Here is a 26842-nt window from a genome sequence, read left to right as displayed (position 1 = left end):
TTATGGGTTGTACAAGCCCAATGTGATTAAGTGATTAATTATATATATATATATATAATTCGTAATATATATATTAATAAATATATATTAATTCGAAATTTAAGGATAAGTGTTTTCCTTAATTTATTATTTTTGGAAGATAATAAATATAGTAATTAATATATATGGATAATTATCATAAAGGAGTTTTTGATAAACATAAACTTGTAGAATTGCAATGAGATTGAAATTCGAATTTGTCTCAAACCCTAGTGTTGTTTATCACTATAAATACACATTAAGCAATTGGTTTGAGAATCACGAAATTCATTATTCACTAAACCACTAAAATTCGAAATTGCTTGTGAAGCAATAGTGCTAGCACACAAGCACTAGTTTTGGCTAAGGTCTGTTCGTGTGGATACTCGTAGAGGACGCGTTCTTTTGGAGGCGTTTCTGATCCGAGGCCAGGTATCATCAAAATGAACCACCTCCTTCCTTCCTACATTGCTGTTGAATTCGACATACAAGTAAGTAATTATTCTGTTAATTCGAATTACATGGATCTCGGTTTGGGTTTTTAGATAAATTTTTGAAATTCCGCTGCGTTATGAACCTATAAAATCCAACACAAGCTAGCCTCTAACATTTTTAAAAAAGGACAAATAAACCCCTGACATCTTTAACTAGGAATAAATAAGATCCTGTCATCTTTAAAAAAGGGCAAATAAACCCTTTTTTTAGACGACGTATTAACAATGTGTGCACGGTGTGTCAGTTTAACTGACATGGCAAACGTGTTTCCTGTTGTGAAAAATTGCTTTTAATTTTGTCCTATTCTTAATTTGTCCTTTTGTGTTATTTCAAAACAACATAAATCCCACATGGGAAATGTAGAGCTTCAATAATGAGTTTATAAGGGTTTATGCAATATTGGCTTATAAGTATGTTGAGGGGAAGCAATGGGCTCGCGCGCCCTCCACCCCTCCCCCCCCCCCCCCCCCCCCCTCTCTCTCCGGAGTAGGCTTGTGGGTTGGTGTTCGGAATGAAAGTCAAGTGGGCTTGTCCGAGACTTGACTAATCTTTTTGCTACCCGATTTTATTATTATTTATTATTTATTAAATAATAATTATAGCCTTATGTGAAAAGGCCCTATTTTAGCATGTGTAAAATTATTTTTGGTTGAGGCCTAAAAATCCGGGAACAAACTTTGACTAAGCTTTATTACCTTCAGTTTAATTAAAACGTTTTATTTAAATTTAACCACGTTTGATTACTGCTCCTCCACTAAGATATCGGTTTTGTTTAACTTAACCAATTTTATGTCTACATTCATTTACTTGATAATTAAGTTTGATTTTAAACTTTAAATCGTGGCTTGCTGGATTAGGGGAGATACTTGATTCGTATCAAATATTTAATACTGCTTCTCATGCTTCCAGTTATATAACTGAAGAGCTTGTTGTATCCTGGGAGATATCGCACATACTGCGAAATATTTCTTAAAGGCAGTGACATCACGCCTCAAGCAATAATCAATAACACTCTGTATTTCTGTTTTACACAACAATCTTAAGAAATATGTCTTCTGATACCTTGCACACGGGTGTTACTGATACTGAGAAATCCGACGCTCCACCTACGGTTACGCTTCCTACTGCTGTTGTTCCGCCAACCTTGATGGCTGCTGTTCCATACGCCAAACCCTTTTCAGACATCTCAAAGATACAAGTCTTTGATGGTGAAAACTTTTGGCGATGGCAGGAGCAGATGTTTACTGTTCTCGACATGCACGGTGTTGCCTCTGCATTAACCGAGGCAAAACCACTTCCTACTGCTGTCAAGGAATCTGAAACATGGCTTTATGCCAATAAGGTTTGTCGACACACAATAATCAGTACATTATCTAATGAACTTTTTGACGTTTATTGTGCGTACAAGGAAGCAAAACAGATATGGGAGTCCATGATCATCAAGTACACGGCTGAGGATGCTGGCAAACAGAAGTTTGTAATTGGCAACTTTTACAAATGGACGATGGCCGAGGACAAGGATATGATTGCTCAGATTAATGAATACCACAAACTGCTGGAGGATCTTAAAGGAGAATTGATTACACTCCCTGAGGAATTCGTTGCTAGAATTCTGATTGAGAAATTGCCTCAATCCTGGAATGACTATAAGCAGAATCTGAAACATAAGCATAAACAGCTTACTTTGCAGGAACTGATCACTCACATCATCATTGAGGAGACGAACCGAAAGGAGATCAAAGTTGCCCGAAATAAGGCACTAACAGCAAGGGCAAACATGGTGCAAAGCAAGGGGAACTTCAAGAGGCATGATCAAAAACCCCCTGTAGTTGTTAACTCCGATTACATGCCCAAGGTTGCTAACTCCACTGCTTTTAAGAAAAAGAGTACATGTTTTGTGTGTGGAAAGCCAGGTCACTTTGCAGCTCAATGCAGAAAAAGAATGAGAAATGGCAATCCTCCTAAGCCAAATGCGAATTTGGTCGAAGGAGATGATATAGTTGCTGCAATCATTTCTGAAGTGAATTTGGTGGCTGATGCGAGAAACTGGGTGGTAGACTCTGGTACTACCAGGCATATCTGTGCAAGCAGAGATGCTTTTTCCTCCTACATACCAGTAGGGGATGGAGAAGAACATGTGTTCCTTGGTGACTCTCGAAAAACCCCTGTACTTGGAAAAGGAAAAGTTATTCTCAAGCTCACATCAGGGAAGACACTGGCTCTGAATGGAGTACTTCATGTACCAAATATTAGGGCTAATTTTTTGTCTGTTGCACTAATGGGTAAGGGTGGAGTTAAGGTGTCATTTGAGTCTGACCAGATTGTAATGACAAAAAATAATGTCTTTATGGGAAGGGGTTATTGTAATCAGGGTTTATTTGTTTTGAATGTTGCTGAAATAATAAAAGAGACTGCATCTCCTTCTGCTTATTTGATTGACTCTATTGATATATGACATGTTAGATTAGGACATGTGAATGCTAGTTACATTAAGAAAATGCAATCAATTGGTATAATTTCTCGAATAAATAAATCGAATCTGGATAAATGTCAAATATGTGCTGAAACAAAATCAACTAAGAAAACTTGCCATTCAGTAGTTAGAGAATCTGAATTACTTAGTTTAATTCACACTGATTTAGGAGACCTAAAACAAACCATGACTAGAGGTGGTAAAAAATATTATGTGACATTTATAGATGACTGTTCAAGATTTGCTAGAGTTTATTTGCTAAGAAATAAAGATGAAGCATTTGATATGTTTTTAATTTATAAGGCTGAAGTTGAAAACCAACTTAATAAAAAGATAAAAAGAATTAGATCAGATAGAGGAGATAAATACATAGCATTTAATGATTACTATGAAAAAGAAGGAATAATACATGAAGTAACCCCTCCATATTCCCCTGAATCTAATGGTGTAGCAGAAAGAAAAAATAGAACCCTAAAAGAAATGATGAATGCAATATTAGTTAGTTCTTCTGCTAGTGATAACTTGTGGGGTGAAGCAATATTAACTACCTGTCATTTACATAATAGAATACCTTATAAGAAAACGGGTAAAACACCTTATGAACTGTGGAAAGGTTATAGACCTAACCTGAAATATTTAAAAGTGTGGGGGTGTTTAGCTAAAGTAATGTTGCCTGACCCTAAGAAAAGAAAAATAGGTTCTAAGACCTCTGATTGTATGTTTATTGGGTATGCTGAACATAGTGTTGCATATAGGTTCCTTATTTTGAAAAGTGATGTACTTGATTGCAACACTATAGTTGAAACTAAAAATGCTGAGTTTTTTGAGAATGTGTATCCACTAAAGACTGAGTCAATTTCTTATATGCCCACTGTTAATGAAACTGAAAATATAACAGTGAACTCTACTGAGGAGTTGAGACGGAGCAAAAGACAAAGAATTGAAAATTCTTTTGGAAATGATTTTTATACTTATTTGGTTGATAATGAACCTAAAACTTTTAATAAAGCTGTTTTCTGTTCTGAGTCTGTTTTCTGGAAAGAAGCTATTAAAACTGAAATTGATTCAATTAATCAAAATAATATTTGGGTTTTAGTTGATTTGCCTCCTGGCAAAACTCATTGGCTGTAAATGGATTTTTAAAAGAAAAATGAATCCTGATGGTTCAATTGAAAAATATAAAGCTAGATTGGTTGCGAAAGGCTTTTCTCAAAAACCAAACATTGATTATTTTGACACTTTTGCCCCTGTAGCTAGAATTGCTTCAATTAGAGTTTTAATTACCTTAGCTTTAATTCATAAACTTTTTATTCATCAAATGGATGTTAAAACTGCATTTTTAAATGGCGAGTTAGAAGAAGAAATTTATATGACTCAACCCGAGGGTTTTGTTGTTTCAAAACAAAAGAACAAAGTTTGTAAACTTTTGAAATCATTATATGGTTTGAAACAAGCTCCTAAACAATGGCATGAGAAATTTGACCAAGTTGTGATTAGTGATGGGTTTTCCTCTATTGATGTCGATAAATGTGTTTATACTAAAGTGACTGAAAGTGAGTCTGTCATCATTTGTTTGTATGTGGATGATATGCTTATCTTTGGTACATGCCTTGGTATAATACATGAGACAAAGTCTTTTCTTGCTTCTCAATTTGATATGAAAGATATGGGTGAAGCAAATGTGATTTTGGGTGTTAAAATCACAAGGAATGGTGATAGTATTATGCTGTCACAAGGGCATTATGTTGAGAAACTTCTTAAGAAGTTTGGACATTTTGATGTCACACCTGTGAGTACTCCTTATGATGCTAACACTCAATTGATGAAGAATAGAGGAGATCCTGTGGCTCAAACTGAGTATGCTCAGGTTATTGGGAGTCTGATGCATCTGATGAATTTCTCTCGACCTGACATAGCTTATGCTGTGTGCAGATTGAGTAGATATACTCATAATCCCAACCGTGATCATTGGAATGGCATTGTCAGACTAATGAAATATTTGAGAGGAACCATGAATTATGGTATCCTATACAGTGGATTTCCCGCTGTACTAGAAGGGTACAGTGATCACTACAAGAATGTCCGGTGTTAGCGACGGAAATTTCCGTCACTAACACATGAAAATCCGTCGGTAAACTTAGTTACCGACGGACTGCCGACGGATACCATCCGTCGGCACGCTTTTCGTCGGCATTCATTGGCGACAAAAACTATCCGTCGGGAAATGTCACCGACGGAAACATAGTGGTCGGTAAATATATAAATCCGTCGGTGGGTTGTGACTAACACACCGACGAAGATCCGACGTTTTACCGACCGATATTTCCGTCGGCAAATATTGCGACGGATAATCGTCGGTAAAACCGTCGGTGAAAGAGGGCCGTTGCCGACGTTGATCCGACGATATACCGACGGATATTCCGTCGGGAATATATACCGACGGACCATCCGTCGGTAAATTCCGTCGCCCCTTGTTTTCTTTACCGACGAATAATCCGTAGGTAGTTGTTGTCGGAACATGGTATTAAATTACCGACGGATTATTCCGTCGGTAAAGTAGAAATCCGTCGGTAATACGGTTCATTTCCGACAAAAAAATTGTCGTTTTCCTGCCCATTATGGGTTGTTTTTTGTCTATTATACCTGTGCAGAATTACAAAAATAAGATACACATACAAACAGACTAAATAAGAATCAAAAGTATCTATATATAAATACGGAATAAGCGTTAACAAATTTGTCGATGTTTATAAGCATAATACTGTATAGGAATACAAAAAACTAAAGTCTAGTAATATCCTCGTCATCTGGACCTGAGGGGGGCTGCGGGGGGCGCATGGCTTCTGGTAGAGTGCTCATCATCTTTGCCAGCTCCGAGCGGACCCTCTCAGCAATCCGCTCGTCGACGGAAGACTCCACATCCCTCTGAATCTCTTCCCGCATCCCTTGCACCCGAGCGGATACCTCTCTCTGGATCCGCTCCTCGATATCCTCGGTCGAGTGAGTCTGCTGGGACGACGAGCATGAGCCGCGGCGTACACCGGTGCCCTTGAATGACGCGATGTACGAAGCTGCAGCTGAACCAACTCCGTAAACCCGCTGCTTCTTCACCGCCTCGAGAGACAAGAACAGTTCGTTCTCGTCGATGGACTGCGGGGTCGACGAACTGCCCTCAGCCGGGGAGGACTGGGTCGCAGCTGCACGCTCTGCAAGGAAACGCTCCTGAAAAAATAAACAAGTAGTCAAGTTAGTACGATTTCGATAATCGAAAACAGAAATAGTTAAACTTTAAATTCCTAACTAAAATTCGGCAGCATCTCCTCTATAATACGAGCATCACCCATTTTCAGGGACTTCCTGCAAACAAACATGGACTACATACAATTCACAGTTCACAGTTCACAGTTCACAATTTATATTTCACATGTTTTAATTAACTACAATCAAGTAATAACGATTCAATTTCAAGTTACATCAGACTTACATGCTTATCCTGCGACCTCTTGTCGACAAACTTGTTCCGATCGTCCTTTGTCGAGTGCATACGAACATGCAACTCAGCATATGTCGCAGGACGACCGAGCTCCTGACTCTGAGACAAAAATCATAAATTTAATTCGATATAAATAATGAACATTTAAACACTATAATCATTTAAGTCTGAAGAATACAAATTTAGAAAAATTACCAAAACGGTCATATGCTTCACAGCTGAGCGCGATCCTGCCGTGTGGCGCACCGGTCCAGTCCCGGGCCCTGACGGCTCACTCATCCTGTTAGCCCGAGCGATGGCGGACTTCCTCTTCGCCGCAGCCGTATCCCAAATCGCATTCCATGCCGCCCAAATATCATCTGTGACACTGTTATCCCTAACACTCTTCATCGCGTGAATTGTGTCCTTGTAACGATTAGCAGCATGTCTCATAAAGACATCTCTAATCGCCTGCTCGGGGTAGATGGAGTCCCACCAAAACTTCTTCTGCACGTATTTAACAAATGAATAGATAATTAATTAGTAAATTTAAATAATATGAAACTTAAAATTGAATAAAATGTTAATGTAAATATTACCTTGAACTCCTCCCAGTAGAACGTCTTCTGCTCCGCCTTCAATCCCTTCCAGGAAGAACCTTCTATGAACCAGCAGGAACGAAAGATGTCCAGCAAGCCTCTGGAGACCTTCCCGCTGTCATGTAGCCGCTCCCTATCATTTCAAAACATAAAATTAGTTAAATAGTGTTTTATAACTAAACTTTAAAAAATGGATAACAGTGATAATACCTTAGAGCGTCAGGTGCGACCTTTAACCTCCCCGAGGCATCAATCTCGTACTCGACCTGCTGCTGGGCCTCCCTCTGCGGCCCAGGCGCCGCCTGAAGCTGCGCATCGTCCCCGCCAGGTGGAGCGTCTGTGGGGGCAGTGTCTCTCGGATCTCTCTGATGACGGTCCTCAACACGTCTGCGGCTACCCTGACCCCTCATATCTACAAAGAAGTAGATATGCACATACAATTTCATACATAAATAACAAATATTAATAAATAATTAATCAATTCGTCGATAAACATACATAGAAAAACATAAATATCAGTCATTAATGCATGTAACAATACTAGTCATACAGATTCTATTACATGAATTAGCCTACACTACAACTCTTCGTAGTCCTCCGCTTCGTCTGATGAGGATGGTAGAAAATCATCGGCTGTCTCTGCTGTTGGCGCCGTTTCCAACGCCTCCTCATCTGCTTCCTCGTCCGGGTCAACCAAATTAGTCGGATTATCAGCTGTTTCCACATTAAGAGCATGTTCTACGACGTCGTCCTGGAAAGCCAGAATAACCTCATCTGGCATGTCAAGCTCAGATCTAGCCTTTATCCTGCATACTGCCCACCAGTCCTTTTTATCTCGTCTTTTACTTGGGTATGGTAAGTAATGGACTTGACCGGCCTGTTCGGCTAGAATAAAAGGTTCGTACTTGTTGTACCTCCTTCTGTGATTAACGTCTACCATGTTGTATCGACGATGCACTGACATACCCACGTTTGGAGTTGGATCGAACCAATCGCATTTAAATAGGACGGTCCTTTTAATTGGCAGCGCTGGATACTCTATCTCAATAATGTCAGTCAGCATTCCATAAAAGTCGCTTACGGCTGGACCGAATAGAGACCCTTTAACACAAACTCCACTATTCATAGTAACTCGATCCTCCCCATAATCTTGAGTATTGAATTTGAACCCGTTTACACGATATCCCTTATATGTTTTGACTGATCTAAGTGGGCCTTTCGCAAGACTTAGAATATAGGGATTCATACATGTAGCTGGGTCCTTCACCTGGAGGACAGTAAACATTTACATGAGTCGGCAATTAAAACGAACGAGAAATAAAAGAAGCCGTACGTTGCCAATACTTACATGTCCTTCAAACCAGGACACAAATTCCCTTTCTAACTTTCCTTCAACTTCGATCCGCGTGATCGCAGGGTTGATTGCATGCAATTCGTCTTCGAAAACACTTTCAGAAGAATACATCAGAATTTGTGAGCTGGCGCATTAAATTTTGTAACTCAGTAATATATTGAAATGTGTAGAAGCAATGCTTACTCTCTGTAAGGTTCGATTTCCGCACAATTCAAAAGGACGTAACTCCGGGCGGCGACATATTCATACTCGTCCAGATGTCTTTTGCGGCAGGCACCTATGGGTTCCCCAACTGTTCTAAAAATTGAAAGTCGGTCGACATCATCATCCATATCGGTATCGAATACCTCATTTCTTTGCAGTCGACAGGGTAACGTCGGATCACCATCCGTGAAATAAAAAGAGGCAAATTTTGCTGTTTCCTCCATTAGGTATCCGCTACTAATGCTGCCTTCCACCCGACTTTTGTTGGATACCTTTTTTTTCAATTTCCGCAAATATCTGTTCAATCATGAATTGATTAATACAATTAAACACTTCAAACAAAAACCGATGAATATAAAAGATATTTATTTACATCACCTTTCAAATGGATACATCCACCGATACTGAACCGGTCCAGCCATTCTAGCTTCGTATGGCAGATGAACAGGAAGATGTTCCATCGAATCAAAAAAGCTGGGAGGAAATATGCGTTCCAACTTGCAAAGTATCTTCGGGATTTCTTCTTCCATACGTTTCAGATCCTCGCCCTTAAGTGATGTAGCAGTTAACTCCCTAAAGAAGATACTCAACTCTGCTATAGGCTCCCATATCTCTTTTGGGAGAATCTCACGCAGCGCAATTGGTAGGAGTCGCTGCATAAACACATGACAGTCGTGGCTTTTCATGCCCATCATTTTCTGTTTGGTTGAATCAACACACCGAGACAAGTTTGACACGTAGCCATCCGGGAATTTAATTTGCTGAATCCATTCTAGCAATAATTTTTTTTGCTCCTTGTCCAGAGCATACAGTGCCTTCGGATATCTACCAGTAGTTGGGTCTTGTGCTAGTTCCGGACGATCGCAAAAATCATTTAACTCTGCCCTTGATTTTGCATGGTCCTTTGTCTTTCCAGGAACATTCAGCACGGTATTGAAAACGTTGTCAAAAACATTTTTCTCGATATGCATGACATCCAAATTATGCCGAATCACATTTGTTCTCCAATACGGCAAATCCCAAAATATACTTTTTCTGTTCCAACCACACTTCTTCGACAAGTCGGCATTAATAACTTCTGCATGGGGCTCATATGCCCTCCTAAAGCCTAGGTGGTCCACCTCTGCCAACAGTTCATCTCCTGTTTTCACCCTACGAAAATGGTTTTTTTCTTGTTTACCTTTTCGAAAATCGGTGACATTTCGACGAAAACGGTGCCCCGGAGGTAGAAACTTTCTGTGGCAGTCAAACCACGATTGTTTACCACTCTTAGTAAGCGTGAATGCATTCGTATCTTCCATGCAATATGGACATGCCAATCTACCTGATGTGCTCCAACCAGATAGCATTGAATAGGCCGGGAAATCATTAATTGTCCACATAAGGGCCGCTTTCATCTGAAAGTTCTGACGCTTGTGAATATCAAAGGTCCGGATCCCAGATTCCCACAATTGGTTTAACTCTGCTATCAACGGCTGGAGGAAAATGTCCATAGTGTTTTTCGGATTACGCGGACCCGGGACAAGTATCGTTAAAAACATGAACTCATCCTTCATGCACATGCCTGGCGGCAGATTATAAGGCGTCACAATTACCGGCCATGAAGAATAAGGTGACCCGAAACTGCCAAACGGTTGAAACCCATCAGTGCATAAGCCAAGTCTAACATTTCGAGGTTCGTCAGCAAAATCCGTATGCAACTCACTAAACCGTTTCCAGGCTGGAGAATCAGACGGATGACACATTTTCCCGTCTTCCATTTCATGTTCGGCGTGCCATGTCATATGCCCAGCTGTGGCTTTCGACGCATACAACCTCTGCAGCCTCGGAGTAATTGGAAAATAAAACATCTTCTTATATGGCACGTTGGCCTTTCGTTTTCTGGAAGAATTGCTTTTGGTAACTGGTTTCCACCGTTCGTGGCCACACACTTTACAACACGTTAAAGCCTCATCTTCCCCCCAGAAAAGCATGCAGTTGTAAAAACAGCATTCAATAACCTCCATCGGCAACCCCAAACCTTTCACCAGCTTTTTAATTTTAGCAAAATTTGCTGGCATCTTGTTCTCCTCTGGCAGCAATTCTTGCATTAAACTACAAATGTCGTCAATTAAAGCAACTGAACCCTGATGGCGACATTTAATGTCCAATATGTTAGTTGCTGCGGACAAAGGGGAATGTCTGTTATTCCCGGGCCATATTTCTTCTTCCGCCGAACGCATCATATCATAAAATCTCTGGGCTTCCTGATTAGGAGGCTCTTCATCAGTAAACATTTCAGGACCAGCTGCATCGATCACCATTCTCTGAACTGCATCAAAACCATCCTCGTCATTTCCGTAGTCAAACTGATCGTAATTACCCGATGGCAGTGCCCAAGGAGGAGGATTCAAGACAGTGCCCTCACCGTGATGAACCCACACTTGGTAATCTTCAACAAACCCAGACTGCAACACATGTAACTTGACATCTTCTGGATCTCGGTAATTTGTGTTTCTGCATTTTCTCCTAGAGCACGGGCATTTTATTTTTGCCCCACTCTTACATTCAGGATGTCGTAAAGCAAACTCGACAAACTCCTCAACCTTATCAAAAAATCCTTCCGCTAGCAATCCATTACTATGTCTAATATACATCCAACTGCGGTCCTGATTCATGTCTGTTGCACAAATAATTAGGTGGTTTACAGGCTCAAGGATAGCAACGTCAATGAAATTGACTGCTAAAAGGGTATGGACCTATCCCATTCGCAAAACTGGCGCCCCGTAACCCGACCACCATATATGTGTAGGAACGGAAAAAAATATTCGGCAGCCTTCCGGCGTCGTTCTCCTTAAGTGCGCTATGTACTATATCCCGAGTAACGCTGATTAAATATTCTGTGAAGAACAAGCGTTACGCGGTATATACCAATATGCACCCGGAGAACAAACGCTAGAAAAACCACAAAATATTTTTCTACCGTAACTACGCATATATTTTTTCGGCAGTCAGATTACGGAAGCACGAGTTTTGCGAACTGTACAAACTGTACAATCCCGCGACATTCAATAGATTGAAGTCACGAGACGGGAAATCTACGGCTAGGATTACGATTTTATTCGGTGGGAATAAAATCGTGTTTAATTAATTAAATTGAAGTGTTTTTAATCTAACTATGTAAATAAAATACAAAAAGAAATAAAACCTACTTGTTGTAGGGCAGAACCGCACGCCAATGCTGGATCCCGGTCAGAAAAATCGGAGCAGGCGTCTACTGTCACCGGCTATCAGGAATCCACAGCAGAGAGAGGTCTACAATAAAATTGTAATCTAATTGTTATTGTTTACTAATCTAATTGTTATTATTTTCTAATCTAATTGTTATTATTTTCTAACAAAAATCGGACAGCATTTCCCCTAAAAATGAGCATCACCCATTTTTCAGGGAAAGCCTGCAAGCAAATAAAACATATACAAAAAATATCCAACATACCAATTAAAGTTAATGTTTTCAATTTAAGATACTTCTCAATTAATCACAATTATTTTTAATTACTAACGCAAAAATAATACAATTGAAATCTAATTAACCAAACGTCTAATAATTACTATTTAATTATAAAATTACCAAATATTATAAATTTAGCCTACAATTACAAATTAATTAAGTAATTAAACGGTTATGTACTAATTACGTATTAAATTAACCTTACTTAACACATTTGACCTAAATTAAATATGTTTATCAATTAGGCTTAATTAACCGGTTAATTACTAATTAATTAAAAATGAAACGGTTATTTACCAAATAAACCTAATTAGGCTAATATATAATCGATTTTAAATAATTAGGCTATTATCGAACCTAATTTAATTTTAAAAAACTAATTTAATTTAATCTAACCTAATCTAAATAAACTAACTATTTAATTTAACCTAATCCAAATAAGTTTAATTTAATCTAAATATTTAATTTAATCTAACCTAACCTAATCTAAATAAACACCTAATTTAATCTAACCTAATCTTTTTAAATAAATTATTTAATTTAATCTACTACAATTATAATAATAACTTAATTTAATTAAAATCAAATTTTATAAAAACTAACCTAGGTTGACGGGGGCAAAACTGCAGGCAGCGGCAAGCGGCGGCGGCGGCGGGCAGCAGCAGCGGGCAGCAGCAGCGGCAAAAGGCGGGCAGCAGCAGCAGGCGGCAGGCGGCAGCGGGCGGCAGTTCACTATTTTTAAAAGATTAAAAAATTAATTACAAAAAATAAATCCAATAAAAATAATAATAAATAAAAATGTTACTACCCTAAAATCGCAAACCGGAGAAGATGACCGGCGGCGGCGTTGGTGGCCGGAAGAAATGGAAGGCGGCAGCGCAACCGGAGGTGGCAGGGGAGGCGGCAACGGTGGAAGGCGGCAGCGAGGTGGGTGGAAGGCGGCAGTGAGATGGGTGGAAGGTGGAAGAAACGGCTGGAGAAAAGAAGAAGAAGGCGGAGAAGAGAAGAAGAAACGGCTGGAGAAATGGGGAAGAAGAAGGCTGCTCGCGTTTTAGGGCTAAATTTACCGACGGATTAGTCTGTCGGTAAATTTAGCCCTAAAACGCTGCGTTTCATTTAGCTGGGAATTACCGACGGATTAGTAAATAATCCGTCGGTAACCATAGCTACCAAACGCAGCGTTTTAAGATGTGGAAAAGTGCCGACGGATATGACGTCCGTCGGCAAATTGTCCCGACGGATTCCTTTATCCGTCGGCAAAGGCAGTCGTAAAAAAGGCGGGAGTTTCCTTTGCTACTTCGCGCCTCAACTTCCTGGGAAATTGGCGACGGATTATGTCTTCGGTCGGTAAACGTCCCGACGGCTACGTAATCCGTCGGCAATATCAGTCGGCAAAAACGCGGGAGTGTGCTTCCCCTCTTCCCGCCTCAAGTTCCTGGGAAATTGGCGATGGAATTTTATCCGTCGCCGATTTCCGTCGGTAATATGTTATATAGCGACGGAAATGCCGTCCGTCGGCAATTTCCGTCGCTATCTTCGGACATTCTAGTAGTGGATGCTAACTGGATCTCTGATTCAGATGAGACAAAATCCACTAGTGGTTATGTGTTTACACTTGGAGGAGGTGCGATTGTTTGGAGATCATCTAAGCAAACGTTAATTGCCAAATCTACTATGGAGTCCGAGTTTATAGCTCTGGAATTAGCTGGCAATGAGGCTGAGTGGTTGAAAAACTTCTTAGTCAATATTCCTTTGGGAATAAAACCAACTCCTTCAGTGTCTATGCATTGTGATTGCCAAGCGGCAATAGCCATTGCTAAGAATAAAGCTTACAATGGAAAGAATAGACATTTACGTCTAAGACATGATGTGGTAAAGCAATTGCAAAAGGATGGAATTATGTCCATTGACTATGTGAAGTCAGAGCTGAATTTGGCCGATCCTCTGACTAAACCTTTGGGAAGGAAAATGATCCTTGAAACATCGAGGGGAATGGGACTTGTGCCAATTTGAGTATTAACCGTGATGGTAACCCGACCTCTGTGATTGGAGATCCCATGAATTTGGTTCATACGGGTAATAACAAGTCATGTGTTAGTCCTGCTAGTACTAAATTTTGATTTAGTTCATTCCTATGGTGTGAGTTGTGCTAGAAGCAACTATTGTGAGATTGAGTTTATAACTCTTAATGATTTCATAGTCCTTAAGGATAGTTTATATTTAGTTGCTATATAAACTTGATGAAATCACCTATATGAGTGTGGAGTGGGGCCGCTCCGATATGACTTGTGGCTAAGTTGTTAGAGCACTCATGAATAAACAGGTACGCGCACGGCCTAAATGCGCACAACCGCGTTGAGTAGCAGTTTGTGAAAGTATGATGTGAGGGATGAGAATTATAGCTTACAAATGGAATTCTTGGTTCATAGAAGTTTAAAACTTCACCAGGCTTACCGTGAGTTATACCTCTTCTTTTCAGGTTTTGATTCATAGTCCAAAAGACACCGAAACTGATGCATTTATATTTATAAGAGAAACTAATCCAGCAAGTGTTTTTCTGTGTTGAAATAAGTGGGGGATTGCTGTGAAAAATTGTTTTTAATTTTGTCCTATTCTTAATTTGTCCTTTTATGTTATTTCAAAACAACATAAATCCCACATGGGAAGTGTAGAGCTTCAATAATGAGTTTATAAGGGTTTATGCAATATAGGCTCATAAGTGTGTTGAGGGGGAAGCAATGGGCTCGCGCCCCCCCCCTTTTCCGGAGTAGGCTTGTGGGTTGGAGTTCGGGATGAAAGTCAAGTGGGCTTGTCCGAGGCTTGACTAATCTTTTTGCTACCCGGTTTTATTATTATTTATTATTTATTAAATAATAATTATAGCCTTATGTGAGAAGACCCTATTTTAGCATGCGTAAAATTATTTTTGGTTGAGGCCTAAAAATTCGGGAACAAACTTTAACTAAGCTTTGTTACCTTCAGTTTAATTAAAACGTTTTATTTAAATTTAACCACGTTGGATTACTGCTCCTCCATTAAGATTTTCGGTTTTGTTTAACTTAACCAATTTTATGTCTACATTCATTTACTTGGTAATTAAGTTTGATTTTAAACTTTAAATCGTGGCTTGCTGGATTAGGGGAGATACTTGATTCGTATCAAATATTTAATACTGCTTCTCATGCTTCCAGTTATATAACTGAAGAGCTTGTTGTATCCTGGGAGATATCGCACATACTGCGAAATATTTTTTAAGGGCAATGACATCACGCCTCAAGTAATAATCAATAACACTCTGTATTTCTGTTTTACACAACATTTCCTACATAATTTTTGTAAAAGTAAAATCAAAATTATCTAAATTAGAGTTAATTTGAAAATCATTTTTTCATTATAAAGAGAGCTGAAAAAATGCAATTTGTAGATTTAGAATACTATATAGGATTCACGCTCACTATGTCAGCAGATTTTACACACCGTACACGCACTGTTAACACGTCGTTTAAGAGATGAGCTTATTTTTCCTTACTAAAAACAGTAAAGGCTTATATGCTCCTATAATAAAGACTTGAATTATTTACCTCTTTTTAAAGTTTATAGGCATACTTGCTTCTGACCCCAAACATTAGGGGCATATTTTTCCCTTTCCCATATGTATTTTTATCATGAAAGGGAAAGATATACATATTATTTATTGTCATAATTTTATATTGTTTTTTTATTTTACTAACATAATATTATTGTAATTTTTATTTTTATGTTATTTATTTAAAAAAGGGGTGATTGATAATTATTTACCATCAATGGTGGGTAAATGATCGGTTTAGATTTAACTAAAACCGAACTGATATAACTATTTCATTTTTAACTTAATTGATCGATTTATCAATTTTTTTTTGATGAAAGTATAATTTTATAAAAAACCACAAGATATCAGAAAACTAATCTTTATTGATTTGAAAAATTAGTTTTACAAGAAGGAGTACTACTCCTTTTATACTGTTTGCTAAAACAGATTACTTAACCTCTAAGCTAACTAACAAACTAGCTAAGCAAAGAAGAAAACACACATTGTGTGTGACAAAATCCAGGCTGGAATGAGCTGGACTGCCAGGTTGGAATGAGCTGTCAATAACCACCTTTCTTGAAACAGAACAGAGAATTCTGTTACTCCTCTTGAAGCAGAATAGAGAATTCTGTTACCCCCCCTCAAGGTGGATCATACAGATTCTGTAGAGACAACTTGGAGATAGCAGTGTGATAGAGAGATGGAGGCAAAGGCTTTGTGATAGGGGTGGGCATGGACCGGTTAACCGGTCCATGAGGGCAATTTGTAAACCGGTCCATTGTAATACGGTTTTTAAAATTAAAAACCTAAACCTAAAATTTTAAACGGTTAACCGGTAAATCGGTTAACCATAAAAAACGGTTCGATTTTTCGGTTTTACGGTTTTTAACCATATAACCATTAGAAAAATTAAAGACAAAAAAAATAAAATTTTAGTTCTATTTGTTTTTTTAGCAAACAAAAAAAAACTATAGAAATTCAAATTATATTAAAAATATAAATCTAAACTATCTTATGAATAGTTAAGTCAATGCAAATATTTAAAACTGTTATTATTTATAAATAATTTATGAGTAATATTAAATCTAGGTTTGTATTTTTTGAATTGTTTGTGGTGTTGTTCACGTCCACTTTCTACTATTTATATACTTAAATATTCCTATTTCTGTTAAGTAAATATTTTAATAAGGAAAACAAATTTCTTTTAAAATATTTTCATATATAAATTCTCCTAAAATATATAAATATTCCTAAATAAAATATATGTCAATATATTTTTATAATTAGATTTTACTGTGTATATTATAAAATCCATATTATTTTACAGATCATAAAATATATCTTATTAATTATTAAAAATATATGGATATATATATAAACCGGTTAACCGATTAACCACGGTTTTTAGAAATCTAAAACCTAAACCTAAACCATTAACCATGAAAACTAAAAATCAAAACCTAAACCTAAACCGTTGGACCGGTTAACCACATTTTCCGGTTCGGGTTTCCGGTTTCGGTTCGGTTAATCGGTTTGACCGGTTTTTTTGCCCACCCCTACTTTGTGAGACAATCAGCAACTTGATTGATAGAGGAAACAGGCAGCAAATGAACTAGACCAGAATGCATTTTCTCTCTAATGACATGGCAATCAATCTCTATGTGCTTAGTTCTCTCATGAAAAACAGGATTGTGAGCAAGTTGTATAGCAGAATTGTTATCACAATATACCTGAGCAGGCAGAGAGATTGGAACATGCAAGTCTTGGAACAAATAGGAGAGCCATTGTATTTCACAGACTAAGCTGGCAAGAGCCCTGTACTCAGCTTCAGAGCTAGATCTAGAAACTGTAGTTTGCTTCTTGGAACGCCATGAGATTAGAGAACTTCCCAAAAATATACAGTATCCTGAGATAGACTTTCTTGTATCAGGACATGAGGCCCAATCAGAGTCTGTAAATGCCTGTACTTTAAGAATTGAATCTGCAGGGAAAAATAGTCCAGTGCCAGGAGAACTTTTAATGTATCTCAAAACTCTATGTGCAGCTTTAAGATGCAAGTCAGTTGGACAGTCTAGAAACTGAGATAGTTGTTGCACAGCAAAAGACAAATCAGGTCTAGTTATGCATAGATATAGCAACTTTCCAACTAATCTCCTGTACTCAAAATTGTCAGCAAGAACTGTTGAAGCATCTTTAACCAGTCTTGGAGTATGGATCATAGGAGTAGGGACTGGTTTGCTGTCTATAAAACCTGTATCTTTCAGTAAGTCCAGAGCATATTTTCTCTGTGAAAGATTTATCCCTTTAGCAGATCTGGCCACTTCCAAACCAAGAAAAAACTTTAAGATGCCAAGATCCTTAATGCTGAAAGCAGCATGTAAATAAGTCTTGATCTCAGTTATTGCTGTCATAGAAGTACTTGCCAAAATAACATCATCCACATATATGAGGAGAGCAATAAACATGTCATCAGTATGTTTAATAAACAATGAAGGGTCTGCTGCTGAAATTTTAAAGCCTTGCTGTAAAAGAGCAGAAGTAAGCTTTGCATTCCATTGTCTACTTGCCTGTTTTAAACCATAAAGTGATTTTTCCAGCTTACAAACCTTCTGTGAGCCATGTTGAAGTTGAAAACCTGGAGGAAGCTTCATGTAAACCTCCTCATGCAAGTCTCCATGCAAGAAGGCATTGTTAATGTCTAATTAATGAAGATGCCATCCATTAACTGCTGCTAAAGACAACAAAGTTCTGATGGTTGTCATTTTTGCAACTGGTGAAAAAGTTTCAGTGTAGTCTAAACCCTCTTGCTGAGTGTATCCCTTAGCTACTAATCTTGCTTTATATCTCTCTATGCTTCCATCTGCCTTATGCTTTATTTTGTAGACCCATTTACAGCCAATTGCAGATTTGGTTGCAGGTAAGTCTGTGATTGTCCAGGTATTATTGTGTTCAAGAGCATGTATCTCTTTTTGCATAGCTTCTTGCCAATGAACAGACTTTATGGCTTCATTATAAGATGATGGTTCTGAGGACGAAGAAATGGAAAGGGAGAAATGTTTGTGAGGAGCTGATAACCTATCATAACTGATGACAGATGATAGAGTATGAGGACTAGTTGCTGTTTTTGAGAGTGAAGGAGGTAAAGAAAGAGAATAATTGTGAAGGTGAGAAGGTAAAGTAGTAGTTCTTGTTGATCTTCTCAAGATAGGAAAATCTGTTTCTGAAAAAATAGATGGTGGAACAGATTGTGAAGGAGGGATATGAACTTCTGGTTGCTGTGAACTACTACTTGGAAGATAAGAATCATAATCCAGAACTGAATGGTTGGGAATGATAGAATCTGTAGAAGCAGATATTGAAAAAGGAAATATCTTTTCATAGTAAACAACATCTCTAGAGATGAGAATGTGTTTATTATCAAGATTATAAAGAATAGATCCTTTTGTATGAGAAGGGAAACCAAGAAAAATACATTTTGTGGCTCTTGAATCAAACTTCTGCTTATAATCCACCACTGAAGCAAAAGTTAAGCAACCAAAGACTCTTACATGAGCATAAGTAGGAGCCTTACCATAGAGCCTCTGAAAAGGTGTCTGTTCAAATATAACAGGAGAAGGAGTCCTGTTAATGAGATAAGCAGCATGAAGTACACAATAAGACCAGAACTTCATTGGTAAAGAAGCCTGAAGTTTAAGGGCTCTAGCAATGTTCAAAACATGCTGATGCTTTCTTTCTACCACACTGTTCTGCTGAGGAGTATAAACGCAAGTAGTTTGATGAACAATGCCAAACCTATGATAGAACTCAGGAAAAGCAAATTCCATACCATTATCAGTCCTAATTCTCTTAACTGTTACAGAGAACTGATTTTGCACATGAGTCATAAAATTCTGCAAATGACCCCTTGTTTCTGACTTGGCCTTCATTAAAAATAACCAAGTATACCTTGAATAATCCTCAACCACAGTAAGAAAATACCTGTGCCCTTGCATAGAAGGGGTTTGAACTGGACCCCATATATCTACATGCACTAAATCAAAAATAGCAGCACTAGTAGATTGACTTATTGGAAAAGGTAACCTTTTCTGTTTTGCAAAATGACATATTTCACAAACATCAATGTTAGAAACTTTTACACAGTCATCAAGTTTCTGTAACATTTTCAATCTACTAGGAGATAGATGGCCAAGCCTATAATGCCAAATATCTATCTGTTTATTTCTATCAACATTGTTACTAACAGTATTGCACTGGGAAACAACATCTTTATTCTGCAATAGAAGATATAATCCTTCCTGCTTTTCAGCTAGACCAATCATTCTCCATGTACTCATTTCCTGTATGTAGCAGGAATCATGATGAAGGATTAGACAAACAAGCTTATCATCTGTAAGTTTGCTTGCAGAGATGAGATTGAATGTGAACTCAGGGACATACAAAACATTATGCAATGTCAAAGAATCTGTTAACTTCACAGTCCCAATGTGAGTTACTTTGACCAATTGACCAGTAGGTAATTTGACATGAACATTCTCAACAAGTTGTGATGTGATAGGAGTATTTTACTCCTATATTTAGGGTCGATTTTACTTGGTTTTCATCATGTGTAGTATTGTTTTTATACATTATTTGGCGTTTTTACGTTTAATAGTGTTTGTTAGTGTTTCAGTGGAAATTAGGTGAAAAACGACTATTTGGGGCAAATTTATGGTGGATTGCGTGTACGAGTAAAAAGCGTAGCTTGCGGACGAAGGAATTGAATTTCACGAACGAGATTGAGAAAAGAATAGGTTGTTCCCGTTCGAAACAAAGGTTTCCCGAACGGGAACCATGCAGAATGAGCATGAGTCCCGAACGAGAAGGCCTTGTCTCGTTCGGGACTCAAGAAGAAATCAAATCTCAAAGCTTTCGGTCTGCAGTTTTTTCGAACGTGAATAAAGGCTCCCGTTCGGGAAAGAAGAAAATTGGGCATGTCACGAACGGAACTATGGTTTCCCGAACGGGAAAGAAGGAAAATACACGTGCAGCAGACTTTGAATTGGACTGAAATTCCTCCTCCAAATACAATTACAATTCCTATTACAAATTGATTTGTAATACGAATTAGAAGACTCCGGAACTTCTCCTACTATATAAAGACCTTGTACTAGACTCAATTTAATATGTAGAATAATTTAGAATACATTAGTTTTAATTATTTTCTCTTAGATTAGCGTTTTAGTTTAGTTTTTTTCCAGCAGTTTATAAGTAGTTTATAATTAGTTTATGCAAGACGATTGTTGAAGATTTCAAGTTTAATCAAGACGATTCTTTCCGAAATTGACAACTCCGGTATTTATTGTTTAATTATGCTTTCTTCTTCATCATCCTTCTTGTTTTGTTTCAGTTTTATTATGAGTAACTAAAACCCTTGTTCAAGGGTTGATATGAACTTATAAATTGGTAATTATTTGGATTGGATGGATTAGTATTAATTCGTGTCTTAATTATTAATCTTATTGCTTGGATTAAATTAGCTACTTAGTTCATGATTTTGTGTTTAATTAACTAATTGAGAGATTGTTAATTAAATAGACATAGATAATTAAGAACTTAGAGAAAAACGCCGTGAGAGCGGGTTGGAATTTAGGTAGTCATTGAGTTTGCTTCATAATTATAATTTGATTATTTAATTCAGTTTTAATATCGTGAGAGCGAGTTAATAATTGGTTAGTTAATTAGGTTGTGATTTTATTCGGATCTTTGAGGCTTGAGAGGGCGGGATTCGGTGCGTTAGAATAGCTCGATTCACGATAAAATCACTAAAAAATCCTATTCCATAATTTTACTTATTTATTTGGGATTATCAATCCTTGAGCTTTTTAATCTTATTGTTTTAAATCATATTTTATTATTTGTTTTCAGTTTATATTAGTTTAATTAAATTACAAATCCTATTGATTTTTCTAGTTAGCCGATTAAAGAATATTTGAAATTAGTGATTAAGTCCATTGTCTCTGTGGGATCGATACTTGGTCTTCCAAGTTATATTACTTGAGCGATATCGTACACTTGCGATTATTTGCCAACAAGTTTTTGGCGCCGTTGCCGGGGACAATTGCGTACTTAATAAATTAAGAGTATTATATTCTTGATTGTGTTAGCCTTTATTTTCTATTTTTTTTTTGTGTTTGTCCGATTTTACGTGGGGTGTTCTTGTTTTTGGGTGTGCAGGAAATTTGATATTTGTTGGTTTATCCTCAATTTGTTTTTGGTGTACCTATTTTGGAAAGAGTAATGGCATGGAATCAAAATTATATGCAGTACCAAAATTTTCAGTATAACTGTGAAATTTGTGGGGATTTTGGTCATACTCGAGCCGACTGTCATGTACTCTATCCAGATTGGAATGGACATGCCAACTATATGGGTGATCAATGGCAAGCTAGTGAAACTTATGGTTGGAACGATACTTGGGAGAACTTCAATGAAAATTTGAACTTTAATTCAAGTTATCACCCACATCAAAACGAATGGAATTTCAATTCCAACTTTGATAATGAACCACAACAATCACCGGATTTTCAGCAAAATTGGAATGTGGATGAAGGAAGCAAGATTGACGAATTCATTGAGGAGATGAGAACCGGTTTCCAAAATCAAGCCGCGGTCAACCACCGTCTTGAGACGCAAATTTCTCAATTGGCTATTTTGATTCAAAATATAGCTCAAGATGGTCTACCATCTACAACAGAATCAAATCTAAAAGAGCAAGTAAAAGTAATTGAGCTTCGAAGCGGAAAATCACTTGACAATCCATATGTTACGAAGGTGGTTCAAGTTGACGATGTGCCGATCAATAGTGAGGATGAGATAGCTGAAATTCCATATGTCAATGCCTTAGTTGGACATCATCCAACAAAGGTACATGTAGAGGTCGAAAAAGAACAGTGTGAGGATGGTGAACTTGAAACTCCGATTTTCCACCCAATTACAACATCCATGAGTTTAAATAATGAAAGTGGAGAGCAATTTGGTATTACGGTACTCTACGAGGAATTTAATAAAACCTTTGATTTCAAAGATCCATTCTTAGAAGGGTTTGATTCCAAGTATGATGGAAATAATATTAAATATATGAATATGCTTCATACTCCTCATATTTCCTACTATAGAGTACAAGCATACTCTATATCATCCGAGTTTTATTTAAAGGAGCCAACAAGAAAAAAAAGGGAGAAGATGCTACCAAGACGGCTTCCTCATGTTAGGTTTTATTTTTAGCAACCTTACGCGAAGAGTCTAGCTTTAGACTCTAACTAAAGCGCACTTGGGAGGCAATCCCAAGAGGTATTATTTTCCTTTCATCTTACACTCATGTTTTTCAATTTTTTTTATTTCATTACGCTGAGGACATTGCATGAAATAGTGTGAGGATGGAGGAAAAACATATCGTTTAGTTAGGATTTTTATTTATTTATTATTGTTTGTTTATTTATGTTTTCTTAGGTTTAGTTTGTGTTTGTTTTTATTATTATTGTTTTTCTTGTGTTTTTGTGTTTTAGTAGATAGTATTAGGGTGTTTTAGGATATTCGTAGTTTTTTACAATGCCTTGTATAGCTTTAAATCTTTGTCTTTCAATTATGAAAAAAAAGTGTTAGTTGATTTGGTATTATCTTTTAAATTTGTCAATTTTAGATTTTCCCAAATCAATGAATGTATAAACGCGACTTCTTAATTCGACAATTGATAAGCGATGCTTGCTTAATGACTTAATAATTCGTTGACATAATCCGATGAAATAAGGGTGAATTCGAAATTTAGACTTGTTCAAATCGTTGAAACATAATTGAATAACTTGATGCGGATTCATGACATGTCGATTGTTTATTTGTATAGTCGTTTTTAAACTTTTGGCATACGTAGCATAATTTTTGTAGGAATTGAGTTTATGGCATAACACTACACACTTTTGAGAGTTTTGAGCTTAATTTTCTTGTTGTGAGTGTTGATTTCATGTTTTATTCCTAGAACTTGCTCGGTGTCCGTTTAAAGTTACACGATTGAGTTTTCAACAATTAGATGATTATGGCAATTAGGTATACCCTTTTCTTTTAGACCACTTAAATAGACTACCCTTTATCCCCTAGATTACACCAATTTGAGCCTTAAACTTTTTATTGTTTTTACCATATTTTACCATTTACCGTTCTATGTTTTACCTCTTTTGTTTACCTTATCGACTTAATATATTATTTGTTATGACTATGATGAATATAGGTGATTCAAAACTCAAGATTAGTGAAAAGAGAAAGTGAACTACATTGTGCTTAAAAGATTAAGTTTGCGCCTTGAAAAAAAAATTGAAAAAAAAGAGATAAAAATTTGCAAGCAAAAGCTTCAAAAGAAGAAAAAATTCTGAGATTGCAAAAAGCAATGAGTAGAGCGTAATTCAAAAAGAAAAGAAAGTTAAAAGTTCACATAAACGCAAAACCGGAGTTAGATCAACCTAGAAGTTAATAGTAGTAATAAATAGTTTATTAAGTTGATAATTAGCCTTTGTTTAACCTTTTTACCTACCCTTTACCTTAGCCATGTTATAACCCCATAAAAGACCATATGATTTTTGTTGATTACCGAATCAAGTAGCGGAGTCCGGGACTATGAGCAAGCTTATGGTGAATATTCATGTTTTCAATTGTGAGTTTTTCTTTGATATATACCCTATACACTTATTAATATATTGATGCCATTATTTCGGTTTTTACTAAATTGTACTATGATTTGCCTAAGTGAGAAATCGATTATTTTCCATGTCCCGCAAGTGATAGTGAAACTTGAAGTGTGATTCAATTTGACTTTGTACTAATGAGTTAGTAACCTTTGTTATATTGAATTATGTCATAAAATTATTATTGTTATTTGATTGCATCATTATTTAGTTGTCGGTTTTAGAAGGTTGTTTTTCATATTATTCATAGGGTCGGGGATTTCTTTGATTGATTTATTGTTAAGTTATATGCTAATGATTTCTAACATATTTTGTAGAGTAAGATTTATTTCTTGCTTGAGGACAAGCAAAGGTTAAGTGTGAGGAGGTTTGATAGGAGTATTTTACTCCTATATTTAGGGTCGATTTTACTTGGTTTTCATCATGTGTAGTATTGTTTTTATACATTATTTGGCGTTTTTACGTTTAATAGTGTTTGTTAGTGTTTCAGTGGAAATTAGGTGAAAAACGACTATTTGGGGCAAATTTATGGTGGATTGCGTGTACGAGTAAAAAGCGTAGCTTGCGGACGAAGGAATTGAATTTCACGAACGAGATTGAGAAAAGAATAGGTTGTTCCCGTTCGAAACAAAGGTTTCCCGAACGGGAACCATGCAGAATGAGCATGAGTCCCGAACGAGAAGGCCTTGTCTCGTTCGGGACTCAAGAAGAAATCAAATCTCAAAGCTTTCGGTCTGCAGTTTTTTCGAACGTGAATAAAGGCTCCCGTTCGGGAAAGAAGAAAATTGGGCATGTCACGAACGGAACTATGGTTTCCCGAACGGGAAAGAAGGAAAATACACGTGCAGCAGACTTTGAATTGGACTGAAATTCCTCCTCCAAATACAATTACAATTCCTATTACAAATTGATTTGTAATACGAATTAGAAGACTCCGGAACTTCTCCTACTATATAAAGACCTTGTACTAGACTCAATTTAATATGTAGAATAATTTAGAATACATTAGTTTTAATTATTTTCTCTTAGATTAGCGTTTTAGTTTAGTTTTTTTCCAGCAGTTTATAAGTAGTTTATAATTAGTTTATGCAAGACGATTGTTGAAGATTTCAAGTTTAATCAAGACGATTCTTTCCGAAATTGACAACTCCGGTATTTATTGTTTAATTATGCTTTCTTCTTCATCATCCTTCTTGTTTTGTTTCAGTTTTATTATGAGTAACTAAAACCCTTGTTCAAGGGTTGATATGAACTTATAAATTGGTAATTATTTGGATTGGATGGATTAGTATTAATTCGTGTCTTAATTATTAATCTTATTGCTTGGATTAAATTAGCTACTTAGTTCATGATTTTGTGTTTAATTAACTAATTGAGAGATTGTTAATTAAATAGACATAGATAATTAAGAATTTAGAGAAAAACGCCGTGAGAGCGGGTTGGAATTTAGGTAGTCATTGAGTTTGCTTCATAATTATAATTTGATTATTTAATTCAGTTTTAATATCGTGAGAGCGAGTTAATAATTGGTTAGTTAATTAGGTTGTGATTTTATTCGGATCTTTGAGGCTTGAGAGGGCGGGATTCGGTGCGTTAGAATAGCTCGATTCACGATAAAATCACTAAAAAATCCTATTCCATAATTTTACTTATTTATTTGGGATTATCAATCCTTGAGCTTTTTAATCTTATTGTTTTAAATCATATTTTATTATTTGTTTTCAGTTTATATTAGTTTAATTAAATTACAAATCCTATTGATTTTTCTAGTTAGCCGATTAAAGAATATTTGAAATTAGTGATTAAGTCCATTGTCTCTGTGGGATCGATACTTGGTCTTCCAAGTTATATTACTTGAGCGATATCGTACACTTGCGATTATTTGCCAACATGATGTCTTGAAGAGAGTAAAATTGCATATAATATGATCAGTAGCTCCAGTATCTAAAATCCACTTATCCTTATAAGAATAAGAAGTAAAAAGGCAATGATGCAATGTACCTTTTTCAGCATCCATAGGCTTGAAATTACTGGTGAGTGAATTGACCTGAATGTGTCCCCTTGGAGATTCATTTTGAATAAGAGCCATCAACTTCTGACATTGCTCTTGAGTAAATGGAAAATTCGTGGAATTGCTATTTGGATTTTTGTAGACTTCATTTCTAGAATAAGAACTTTCTGCATTGCTACTACCTCCACCATCATTTGCTTCTGGAAAATCAGATCCAGTGATTTCTACTTGATTTGCATATGAATTCTCAGTTTTATTTCTTGGCTGATACCCTGGTGGGTAGCCATGTTTTCTGTAACAGATGTCAGCAGTGTGATTAGTATAACCACAATAAGAACATAGCTTTGACTTTGATCCTTGCATAGGATAACCTCTGCCTCTGAAGTTTCCTCTGAAATTTCCTCTTCCTCTAGCATAACATACACTTGACTCATAACCAGAATTAAA

General features: G+C 36.8%; 2 protein-coding genes across 2 annotated transcripts; both read right to left on the bottom strand.

Annotated features, from left to right (window-relative positions):
* Window positions 1-5674: 5674 nt before the first annotated feature.
* On the bottom strand, window positions 5675-7580 carry LOC126667440 (uncharacterized). Its single transcript, XM_056104614.1, has 6 exons — window positions 7556-7580; window positions 7268-7469; window positions 7058-7190; window positions 6675-6965; window positions 6471-6578; window positions 5675-6208 (listed from the first exon to the last, which is right to left on the bottom strand). The coding sequence occupies exons 1-6, from the start codon at window positions 7578-7580 to the stop codon at window positions 5768-5770; spliced, it is 1200 nt and encodes a 399-aa protein (XP_055960589.1). The 3' UTR covers window positions 5675-5767.
* A 54-nt stretch (window positions 7581-7634) lies between these two features.
* Window positions 7635-11272, bottom strand: LOC126668096 (uncharacterized). Its single transcript, XM_050361313.1, has 4 exons — window positions 8994-11272; window positions 8595-8912; window positions 8406-8505; window positions 7635-8324 (listed from the first exon to the last, which is right to left on the bottom strand). Exons 1-4 carry the CDS (start codon window positions 11270-11272, stop codon window positions 7635-7637), a joined length of 3387 nt encoding a protein of 1128 aa, XP_050217270.1.
* Between the last annotated feature and the right edge of the window lie 15570 nt (window positions 11273-26842).

Source organism: Mercurialis annua, linkage group LG2 (assembly GCF_937616625.2).
Source record: "Mercurialis annua linkage group LG2, ddMerAnnu1.2, whole genome shotgun sequence".
NCBI lineage: Eukaryota > Viridiplantae > Streptophyta > Magnoliopsida > Malpighiales > Euphorbiaceae > Mercurialis > Mercurialis annua.
The sequence above is the reverse complement of the archived record's forward strand: the minus strand, read 5'-3'. Positions and strand labels throughout refer to the sequence as shown.